The sequence below is a fragment of the Oxyura jamaicensis genome, chromosome 1 (genome assembly GCF_011077185.1).
Source record: "Oxyura jamaicensis isolate SHBP4307 breed ruddy duck chromosome 1, BPBGC_Ojam_1.0, whole genome shotgun sequence".
NCBI lineage: Eukaryota > Metazoa > Chordata > Aves > Anseriformes > Anatidae > Oxyura > Oxyura jamaicensis.
Window position 1 is genome coordinate 173,148,679 of NC_048893.1, and position 12,674 is coordinate 173,161,352.

Consider the following 12,674-nt stretch of genomic DNA (forward strand, 5'->3'; position numbering starts at 1 on the left):
CATAGCAATGATTTCTTCTACTTTTCACCAAGATCTGACTATCTTTTTAGAGAATTTTGTGGTTACTATGTCAGCAGAACTTATTTTTCTTGATAAGACTGCTTTAATAGAATAACCTGTAGCAGTAACTCAGATAGGAATTCTGGAGCTTTCCCTTTTACATTCCTAATCTTTGCTGTTGCCCACGGGCATTTTATAATGGCTAGATAGTTTCCACTGCTGAAAAAGCCACAATAATTTCAGCTACCAAAGTTCCAATGACTAAAGCGAAGTAATCAAAACATGTTTGGACAAACATGATTATCTCCATACCTATTCAAAAGGTACCTTGAGCATCTCTCACTGTGAGCCACATATCTAAACCCACTGGCAGTGTGTGTGCTTTTCTTACTTCTCTAGGATTTGGGCAATTTCCTAAAAGCTTTATTTATGCAGATTCTAAAAACGTACATAAAAATCAAAGAAGTTACAGTATACGGTTCAGTAACTGCCAGCAGTAACTTTCTGGGGCTGGTTTTCAATCAGGCAGCCTTTAAAATAACACTATAGCTAGGAAGCTTTAACCAGACTTTCTTAAAACAAACAAAGCAAACAGTCATAGTAGGAGAAATCAAATTTGTGGAGAAAAGAAGAGGGGGTAGGGGAGTACTCACTGTAGCATCATTTGTCTCCCGAAGCTTGTGTGTTAATGACAACAACTGCTCCACAGCAGCACTGGGTACATTTGGAATCTGCTTGAAACAAAAACAGTATTAATCTTACCACACGATGGGTTAAGTTCCATACACAGCTACACATATGTGCAATGAGTATACACCTTCTGCAGCTGGTTTATGCCACCAGAAAAGGAATACAGTTTTGATAATGTTTTTCTATTACAGCATCATTTAATATCATTATAGGAATGCTAATTTATTCCAATACCATTAAAAGATAAGCAGGCTTTGAAAATGAAGAGTCATTTGTGCTACACTGAAATAGGGACTGGAAAAGCAAAATATCTTTATATAGTAAATAACCATGTTCAGTAAACAATAATCAGCACGTGCCTAAAATGCTGAACGTACTTACCATTTCTTTAATAACTTGAATTTCTTCATTCTTGCTTAAAGATCGAACATTATGAAAAAGAAACAGTGTCAGAAACTCTGGACCCAGCCATTGCTGGGTACTACTTCCGATGACAGGAGGTTCTGCTAGGACAACTATTCTGAATGAGGGGTGTATTGGAAAGATGGACCTGCAAAACAAGTTTTAAAAAATGCATTACTTGGCCTAAGCAGTGAATATCAAATTTCATATTTTTAGTTTTACAATAGATGAAAAACGAATTATATTAGTGTACTGGACCATATCACGATGTCTTTTGTCATAATTTGCAAATGCTACTTTATTACAAATAAAAAAAGACAAAGACTGCATAACATGACTTGCAATTGTATAAATTGCTCATACTTCTCTACACTGAGAAGGGTACCCAAAGTCTCCACTTCTCATCTGCAACATGACCTGCACGTCTCAAGATGGGCAAATACCAGCAACTAGGCTACTGTTTACTGGTCTGTACATCTTAGATGGACACAGTTCACTAATTTGATATGATTTTTAGGAGTGTTTTACCTAAAGCAGTATGTCTAACAGGCAAATCAGGGAACGAACAACATCTACTGAAGCTGCAGTAATGAGAATTTATTTTACTCAATTAGATTGACAGAAATGATAAAACTGTGAAGATTGGCCTTAATATCACAAAAAGATTGATTTAGTAACACTTTAGGAACTTACTGACATTCTCTGCAGCCCCTGGAAAATCACCTAGTCGCTTGGGGTGGGATTAATGCACCCAACTTCGTAATATCTCGGAAAGTTATACTTCAAAGGCCAGGCCAGCCACCTCACCTTTGACTCATTTTCAAGTCAGTATGGGGAAACAGGTCCCTCAAAGAGCTGCCTAAGATTAAAAGAATTTAAGAACCATTTTACTGGGTCCTTCAATCTATCCATCTAGCTAAATGTTCTGTCTCTGTTGGTGGCAGCTGGAGATGCTCCTTGGGGAAGCCTTTTTCAAGGCTTATGTGATAAACTACTATCGGCACTTAATTCCCCTCACTCTCCCAGCACCCACAATCACGCATTCAAGGATATTAGGGATTGAACTTTATTTGTTTTAATGCCCTTTTATCCACAGATTTGTCTAATCCCTTTCTGAACTTCATCATCCTATCTGTCTCCACAGCTTCCTGTAGCAATACGTCCACTATTCACTGTGTAAATTCCACACTGTAGGATTTGGTGAGTAACAGTCTCTGAAATGCCTGCCTATTTCATTCCACAGAAGATAATGGGAGCTTACTGCAACCAACACATGCTTAAATATACCACTGCTGGATGCATGTGTTATGGCAGTAGAAGACCACCGCATCTGTCTTGGGTGGTTTTTCACATCTTTTGCTTGTCTTGTCTTTGTAATATTATCATATCTTTGGATTAGGAATTCATTCGTACTCATTCATCAGCACAACTTCATGATCGGTAGAAGTAACAGTAGACAGTAACGAGTCAGATATGAAAGACAGTCAAATTATGCAAGAAGGGCCTGTTTACAACAATTATTTTTTCAGTACTCTTATTAAAATAGCAGGTGCTAATTTGGAAAAAGAAAAGCAAGTGAAATTGAATTGGCTTATATTGTTAGATATGCCTGTTATCATGAGCCATTCCCCATATAAATTACATTTGAAATTGGAACTCTTGGAGGCAAGTATTCCTCCTGGTTAAACTGAGGGGGAAAATGAGGGTATATAAGCAAAAAAATCCTAAGACACAATATGACCATTAAATACAAATTATCAAACCTACTGCGTAGTAGGCTCATTTGTTAGTCACAACAATAAAATTGTGATACAACAGAGTCATTACAGCAAACAGTCGCTTGTATCAAAGCAAACACAGGGGGTGGCATGAGTTATTCTCAGCTGAAAGTCATAAGCCTAGAAGCTATTCCCTGACTGATAAAAATAGAAATAGATGTCTGAAAACATCACGTGAAAGAGGAACCAATAGGAATGTCACTGTCACTACGCATAAAAGAAGGTCAGGGAACATTGGGCAACTTCATTATAGAAGAAAATGATCCTTAGATAGCATAAATAGATACATTTCCGGACTCACCTTTCCCCCCATTACCAAGAAGAAAAACAACCCTCCTTCTATAATCACCTAAATTCCCAGGACCAATTCCGGTCCTTCTGCAATACTGTAAGAGCACAAAAAGCCATCAGCTTTCCATCGTAAAGAAAATACATCTCTCTTGTATCACATCCACATTAACGCCTAATTCAAAGCACATGGTGGGGACAGTCAGGGACAGAATGCAGAGAAGCAGGAGGAAAGGCAATGAAGTTAGGGCAAGCTAATTTGGTGATATCAGCTGAAGTCACTGAGGTACACTAGGTTTTGACAGGTTGCAACACCCCTGCTGTAGTTTTCCACTTTGTAAACATGGATGAAACTACCTGGCTACTTCAAAAGCTATTGTTTGGACTGATGTTTGAAATATTGAAAAGGTAAGTGTATTATTAAAAAAAAATAGAATGTCATAAACGACCTGATTCTGCAATGCTATGGAAGTTCCAACCGTCCATGATAGTAGTTGAGGAGCTTCAAAGTTGCTCCACACTATTAGAGATCAAGTCTCTAATGGAATATAATATGAAGCTACTATATAAGGCTTTATTTCATAAAACAGAGATCTTTGACATCTCGTATTCTTTGCAGATGAAGGCCAAATAAATGCATCTTGTTAAAAACATTTTTTTTTAAAAAACAACTTTTTCTAAAACACTTATAAAGTTATTGAAACTCTAACATAGTATGAAAATCTGGTGTTAGTGGATTAGTGCAGAGAGCCTCCATTCCTTTGTCTTTCTATTAAATGTTTACTGATAACAGAGATAGCAGAGTGCTCTCTTGTACTAATATCCGTGTCTTTTTGACATCAGTGTTTAATTCCAACCAAGGATTACCACCACTGCTCGAGAGGGAGATCAGAATGCAGACTGCTCAGAATGATTTTAGGGAAAGATTTTCTTGTTATTGACACATGGTTCAAAGCAAGTGAAGTTTCCAAAAGAACCAAAAAGATGCAGAATGGTATTCCTAATGCCACCTTGCAAAACCAAACTGGGTTTGGTTGTCTATTCCTGTAGCATGGTTTTATAAATCTCATGTTCTTTCAAAATAAAAACAATATCATCAGTTAGGAATTGTAGTAATGCTAGGATCACAAATGAGCTATCATTTTTTCCTTGCGATTTTTCTTCAGTTTCACAATATTCTAAATTTAACAGATTACTTTATCTGGAAATCCACTAAGCTGGAAAAAAAAAAGAACACATGGTAAAAACAAAGTAAAAGCTAGAAAATGTAAGCAGTTAAAAATATTTATTGCTTTCAAAATGCACTTTTTGCCACATTTTATATTTGTCTCATCTACTATGTATGTTGCCTTTCAACCTAATTACATGGAAAATAATCCACTGCCCTCAAGGCATTAAAACTAGACCTATGTTAGGAGTTTCTGAACAATTCTTATTATATACGTATTTCTAGATTTTCTTGTGATAGATGGCTTTCTGCCCACCACACCAGAGCCTTATCATGTGTGTGAACACTGGGAGTGGGGGTGGATTATCCACCCAAACAGGTTAAAAGACTGCCTCGTAAGACAAACCAGCACCTCACTGCTTGTCTTGTGAAAGCCATATATACTAACTCTACATCATCTGTCTCAATGAAGTAATTATTCATTACATAAGAAGATCTGTGCAGAATTCTTGGACATGCATAGTGGATGAATGCACTTCTTCTTATACAATAATTAAACTAATAAGTAATCAACAGTTATAATTTCCTTCTATCATAGAATCATTTAGGTTGGAAAAGACCTCTAAGATGATCTAGACCATGTGTAATTTTCTTAGGGGCACCTTTTTTTTTTTTTTCCTCTTGTCCCAAAATATAAACAAAAATTTTCAAGTTTCCCTTGTCACTCCTGCTAGAGCTATCGACCCACCACTCTGAAGCCCTCTTCAGGAAAATGCTAGTGGATGTGACAGATACGGAAATGTAATGAAATGAATTATGAACATATAACTTAAAGTCAATAATTAAAATAATTAAGAATAAGAATATATTTTATTAGATCTTAGGGACGTAGCCATACTTTTAAATGAAGTTGTCAGAAATTTGATTTATGAAAAATAGTATTAAAACCAGCAAAATGTGAAAACAAATCTGAACAGCAAGCAACACTTTCCCCTTTGTCTGACACTGCTAATAACACTGCCGTAGTCGAAGCACTTTCACGTTCTTTAGTATACTGTTCATATTCTACATACAGAGGCTTGTAATTTCCTTTGGCCATATTGTGATCTGAAATACTATCCCTTTATTTAAAAAATAAAAGAACCTCCAGATTTATCATTAAGTGATATATGTAATAGTAGAATAAATAGGAGAATACTGCAAAATTTGAGTATTATTACTGTTGAAATACTAAAAATTAAAGGAAGTAAAACCATGAAAAATAATCGTATTATTTTCACTATCATTTTCCTATAGGGACATGAAAGCTTAGTAAAAAATATATCTTGCTGCACTGAAAAGGGGATCCCCTAGAACTTCCCCATTAACATCTCAAATTTTTACCAGAAAAATCTTCAGGTGTTTTAAATCCTCTTATGAACACAGACTAAAGTAGTTTTATCTCCTTGGTTAAGAACAGTACTCCTTTTATCTATCAGGAGATAGTATTTTATGAATGGAATTTGAAAGCTGACTTTCTATTAAAATCTGAGCCCTAGTAGTCTACTAAAAAGCATCATCAGCTGTTCTTTCCCATTATGAAAGATGTATTTGTATATATGTAACCTACAATCTGGCCACCTCATTTGTGAGTTTTTATTTGAGGCAACACACAGAACAGTTAGTTTTTTTTGTATTTCATGTGTTTCATGAATATGAAATGAAGTCCAGAAGAGAGAAACCCCAAACCACAGTGTGAATCATCACTAAAATCAAGAACGCTCATGCACAGTAAAGCTGACCCTAATAATATATATATATATATAAAAAATAAAAAAATGTACCTCATGTACTCAGTTTCCCTTAGAGATAGCAGGAAGGTACCGGTTCTCTATCACAGCCACCTTCCAGTCCCCAGCCAGTGCTTTTCCCCAAATCCTGCCCTCCCCTAATCTAACAATCTCCTAATGAGGCATTTGCCTTCTTTTCTTCAAATCCTGCTCCTTCAGAAATACACCTTTTTATCTTATTTTTTCATCTGCTCCATTTATGACTATTTTTAGCTACTTCATTTAGGCCCTGCCTGACTGTTCAGGGACTTAAAACTCTGTCAATGCACTTCCACTAAATCACTGATGTACCTCTCAGTATGTATTTTCCTCTTCCACTGTTTCTCATAAGAACTACCTTAACATGTGAGATCAGGTAGATAATTAAAACGCTAATAAAAAAAGAAAAAAAAAATACTTTTGTTAACTCTAAAATATGTATTCTATGTACCAAACTTAAAACACATATTGATTTCCCATATATAAATGAGAACTGAAGTCTCAGACAGAATGAGTGAGATTTAGGAGAAAAAAAAGACTTCTGGTTCAAATAAAAGTTGAAACCAGTTTCCATGGGGAAATCCTTATTGGAAGTTAGTTACAGAAGTTTTCACGTGCCACTCGGCAAACAACCCAAATTAAGTTCCAGCATAAACAGGAATGACACTGTATATTCTGTAGGCCTTGGAAAGAGCAATTGTACTGAAATTACTTTAGTCCACTTCAGAAAATCTGCATAAATAAAACTCTTTCTGTGCACCTTTAGCATCAGAAACACAGTCGAAGCCATTATTACACAGCAAAATACACCATATTTCTCATCACTGTGGAAAGCAACTCCCCGTCATGATTTGGAAGAAACTGCCCAGGCAATTTGCTCATAAATTCAAGGTACAATGTATTCTATACGCTATTTCCACAAGGCAATCTTTCGCAGGCAAATGATGGATGGTTTGCACCTTCCTGTTTTCTTGCACTGTGATTAAATCAGCTGTCAGAACCCAGATAACATTTGATCAGAAGGTGTCTGGGAAGAACACTTCATTTTGCACAGCCATTCTGCGACACTGGAAGGTACTGAAGCTTACAGTGACAGGCAACTGCTGCTGGAAAGGAGGAATAGCAGGGAGGAATGCAGGACTGGAATCAAAGAACAACTACTGATATCATGGCCTGGAGCAAGTGAAAGGTAGCGATGTTTTCAGAAAACATTAACCGACCAAAAACATTAGGTACAGGATCAGGTCCTGAAACACCTTCAGTTCCTCAAGGGCTGACCAGAACAGCACCCTCTGTACAGATGAGTGGTCTGATGATGCTGAAGAAGACCACTGCCAAACCCAAAGAAGCTGACAGATTTTTGCACTACTTCAACTTGTCTTCAGAAGAGGGGAGACAAGTCACCCCCCTTTTAGAATTAAAGCTCATGGTCAGTCAAATAGGTCATTCAGGTCTTACCAATTCACAATAAGCTCTCTGTTGCACAACACTGAAGTGGCTAGGTAAAAGCAATGCATTGTGATCTGAAGGCATGAGGGACACTCTACTGAGGAACACCAAAAAGGACTCTTGGGGCCTCCAAAGTAGCAAAAAGCTGTGCACAATATTTCAGTAGATCTATATTGAAGTACAAAGTTGAACGCAAAGTCAGTATTGAATGCCAAGACGGATCCTTAGAGATTTTTTTGCTTCTCTTTTCAAAATTTGGGCTTAAAATACTTATGAACACGTCCCTGATATATAGTTCTTTAGTCATAAAACAAATGCAGGAAATGCCATCTAGCTAGGTGTATGGCTGCAGCAGCCTGTATACAAGTAGCAACAAACACGCTTAGATTACACCATATCTTCCAAATAATAAATAAATAAATAAATGCTAAAGAAGACTTTAAATTTAAAATGAAGTTCTTAAAAAAAAAACAAAAAACAACAACAACAAAAAAAACACAACCCCCCTCACAAAACTCAACAGTGCAGTATTTTAGATCAAAGGGGAACCAGAAATAGCAAAACAAGTAGGCAATAAAAGAAAAACAACTTTTAAAAAGTTGTAGTTCTAAAGGGTAGACTATGAAGAAGATCAAAGAAAAAAAAATGTACTTAGCATGACAATTAAGAGAAACAGGGGGTGGTACATATGAAGAGGTTGCACATAACAAGTGCATCCCTACCAGAACTGAGAATGTCTCTTTAAAGTTTGGGAGCACACACATCTTGCAGTGTAAATGTGAGCACAGTCATCTGACACTTCAAATGTTTTTTTTCAGAGATTTGAGCCGTTTAAGAAACACAGTATGTTTAGCTTCTTATATACTGCTTATTTCATATATGCCTGAATATTAGATTGTATTTATCTTGGAGTACACTCAACAATATCTTTCCCAGTTACTGCAATTTGTCAGCAGTGTTTGACTATGTATCAAGAGTGGCAATCAGAGAGACCTTTTCTATCTGTGGAATGTTTCTAGCAGACAAGTGGAAGTGAAGAAACAAATAGAATAAGCATAATGGGTCCCAACCCATCCTTAGGATTTCCTGCTCCATATTAGTTGTAAATTAAATACCAGCTTTCTAGTTAATGAAGAAAAATAAAGTAACAAGCTATATTTAATTTCAGTTTAGCTTTATTTTCAGGTGCTGTTAATAAAATGTTCCAAAATTAAGAATTATATTCTTTTACATCTATATTTTAATGTACTTACAATTTCTCACCCCTCCTGTTGAAGGATATTTAAGGATTTTCTCTTAGTTTGAGCACTCTAAACAGGGTATAATTTTCTCATGCCAAAAAAAAACCAACAAACCCTCATGAGGAAACTGACGTTTAAATTATGCCCTCTTAGTAATTAAAAGGTATCAGTTTAAGAGAGAAGCATTTTGCAAAATGTTTTTGTAATAAAATAAAGAAGATTAAGTGCTATACAGGATGAAAAGCTGTTTGCATTCTATAGTCATAGCCAACACTTTACCTTTCCTGTAGTTTCTCATCAGTGATCTGTAATTCTTCTTTTAAGTTCTGATACCTATCTTCCCTTAATAATCTGGTGCCATCATAGAGGGTCAGTTCTCTGTCATGTATTAGTCTGTTTGAAAATAAAAAATAAGCTTTATCTAGCCTTTGATTTCCTTCTATAATACTTATTTCAACTAATACTTTTTTATATTAAAAGCTACTTCAATTAACACAGTTCATTGTAAAAAGAAGTTATAGTAGTTTAAGATGCATCCCGGTGTGAAGGTGAAGTAATTTCCATAAGTAACTAGTTTTAGTCCCAAGTCAGTTAGGCAACCTCGCCTAGATTGAAAATAATGAGAAAATGAAAAAAATACACATCTTTTAAATTAAGTGGCATTAAACAGGCATTTAGTCATACTGGTACCAAGTAATATACTTCTTTTTTTTTTCTTTTTTTTTTTTCCTGAAGCAACATATTTCAGTTGGTTTTAATGAGTAGTGTACATAGAGAGACGGCTTTTTTTTAATGTAGAAGTTGATTATATGTATGTAGATACAGCACATGCACGTGTTTGAAGAAAAATCAGAAGGTAAAGAAACCGATTTAAAAAGAGAAAGAACAGGCTACCATAATTCTCTCTTCTGCCTACTCTCCTCTGTATATATACAGTAAATGAATTCATAAAATGTTTTTGCTACAACCTGCTTTTAAAGCTAATTATGTCCTTTATGTTTATGAATGGCATTACATAGCTCAGGTAAACAAAGTACAAGAAATATTTGACCTGATGTTACAGATTATTATTAACATAGTATCTGATATTACTACTTCTGCTTCTGGGAAGTTTATTTTTTTACTGAATTGTGAAATAATATTTAGAAGGAGTTATTTTCAATCAAAATAAAGAATGCTTTTACATGTAACTAATGACTGTATTTTATTTAGCAGCATAATGCATTCAAAGCATTTTAAAAATTTTCTGACATCTTGCATTTTCAAATCATTGTGCACAAATTACTAATTTTTAAATATGATAAGTGTAGAGTAAAATCATTCTTCAATTCAGACTTACACACTGTATTTACAGAGAGCTGAAATTTCCTGCACTATTAGACTTCTAAAGAACATGAAAGAATCGCTTCTGCTTTCATGTATGTAAAGACTGAATGTTACATATTCTATCAAACTTGCTCATCTTGATTTTTGCAGTATTCTTGAAGTTATAAACTCATATTCACCAGAAGAAACTTAATTTCTCAATAGGCATGCGCTCAATAAGCACATCACGTGCACACAACTTATCCATGCTCATATCCTGACCTTTGAAGTACAGCTAGAGTGCCAGGGTTAATTCGATGAATGCCATCAAGAATAACAAGCTTTCCTTCCAGGGCAGCAGTAACAAGCGGCGATGGTCTCCAAGCAGTATCCCCATTAGGAAGAGTATACCTCTGCTGTAGCAAATCTCTGGCTGTCATGTCCTGTCAATTCATCAGAAGAATATAGTTATGCTGTATTGCATTCTTCTACAGGTACCTGCTTCCTCTTCATAAAACTACATTCTGCTTTTCCTGAGAATATACTCAAAGAAGATTAGCAGGAAATCTTCAATTACTTTTCGAAAGAGTATTAGAAACATGCACACACGCACATGAACATACACACACACACACACGTGTTATGTTAAATTGTATTTGAAAGTTCTAGGCTTGCAAGTATCACCTCATTGACCTCTCTGAAACTAGAACTTTTTTATTTTATTATCGTTTTGTGGTGTTTTTTTTTCTTTGCCTTAAATGTAATGGGCGCTCATGAGAACTTGTAGTTTTGTGTACAGAAGGGGGCAGCAAGTTACACCTGGAGCAAACAGGAGTCGTTCATTTTGTATAGAAGAAATCACCTGAAGGAGCAAAGACTTCATCATTAATCCTAAAGTAAGATCATAACACAAAGCATGACATTCCATCTCTCAGAAGAAAAATACAGCGGAAGCGTCAGAGAAGAAAGGAGAGGATAAGAAAGGAGCCAGTAACAAACAAAATACCAGAAGGATGTAGAGCATCACAAAATAAGACTTGGGGAATAAATTGCAACCGAAGACAAAATCTAGTATAGCCTCCAGTATAAATATTTTGAATGTTCCATTACAACAGGTATGCACTACAGCAACAAGAATGTAATAGCAATTTTGTGACCCGAAAGATGAAATTCCTTCCTCTGACTGTGCTATGAACAGAACTTAACCTAAAATCAGACGAGAAAAATATTTGCTAATGTAGCTGTAGCTTTTGCATATGTCCTTTTCACAACTATAAACCCTGTGAAGAATAAAAATAGAATACATTACATCATATGGCCTGAATCATTTCCTCTTTCTGCATTTCCTTAAAAGCCTTAAAATAACAGGACAAAGTCTGATTCCTTCAGTGCTTCTACATTTGTATAATTTAGAGCCTCACATTCAGATGCAAGAAAAAGACAGTGTTTTTATTATTGTACTTCTGTTTTTTAATGCACTGTTTGTTCATTCTACTGTACTATTAGTGACTTAGACTAAAACCATTTTTAATAAACGCCAGAAAAAAAAAGTATTTCTAGGACTTGTATCAGAAGCGTGCACTCTGTAATTAGCAAGTGCTGTATAACTGAATATTCAACTAACACACCTTCTGGCAATTCACCTCTACAGACATGAAACAGCATCCAATGTGAATTATCAGGAGCCTAATATGCTATATACAATGTTGTCTATCTGTAATTCCAGCAGCTTGAGAACCATGCATTAGTTTTCTCAAGATAAACTCATCAGTGTATTTTGCTGCAAAATATTTTTTGAAATAAAATGAATGTTTCTATCTTATTTAAATGGATGCATTATGTTCAGTTTAGTGATGCACTGAAATGAAGCATCATTAACTTAACACTTGCCCAAGCTCTTTAAGGGGTTTGTTTTCATACAATCATTAAGGTTGGAAAAGACCTCCAAGATCAAATGCGTTTTTAATGGCTACAATACTGATTCTATTTATTTAGTCTAAATCATTTTTAATACATAATATTATAAATATAATGTTATGAGATATTAAAAAATATATATATTCTAACACTAGAAATTATTCCCTTTGGAGGGGAGATGACAGAAAGGTGTGAATCACTTCCTCACCTAACCCTACTCCTCCACCACCACTGCTTAAGCATAACAATTGCAAAATTATACTGCCTTATGAAACACAATTTTTATTTTCATTTGTAACAGTCATTGTAACTCAGCATATGCTAGATTGCATTGGTTACTTTCTAAAATACCTCATATACCAGGAAAAAAGGAAGTTCAGGAGAGAAAACAAGCAGGGTAACTGCTTTCCTCCCTATTGCAGCAAAAGCAATCCAAGCCTCCCATTTAGCCATTTTTCATGGTTCTCTGTGCTAATCATGTTCTTGGCAATTACGAGGTGAAAAAGCTCTGTTTCCTGCTTTTCATGCCAATTTGGACTCACATTTTGTTAATATTTCTCAAATAAAAAATTGGAAGAAATTTGTAAAGAAAAATTATGAGGTCATACAGAAAAAAAGAAAAAAAAGA

General features: G+C 35.3%; 1 protein-coding gene across 1 annotated transcript in view; it reads right to left on the minus strand.

Moving 5' to 3' along the window:
• VWA8 (von Willebrand factor A domain containing 8) overlaps positions 1 to 12,674 on the minus strand; it is a 187,576-nt gene that overhangs the window by 121,754 nt on the left and 53,148 nt on the right. The window contains exons 13-16 of the mRNA XM_035322136.1: positions 10,412 to 10,572; positions 9,104 to 9,217; positions 1,072 to 1,240; positions 654 to 731 (exon numbers count right to left, since the gene is read on the minus strand). Of these exons, the coding sequence (XP_035178027.1) occupies positions 654 to 731; positions 1,072 to 1,240; positions 9,104 to 9,217; positions 10,412 to 10,572 (522 nt within the window). The remainder of the gene's footprint in view (positions 1 to 653; positions 732 to 1,071; positions 1,241 to 9,103; positions 9,218 to 10,411; positions 10,573 to 12,674) is intronic.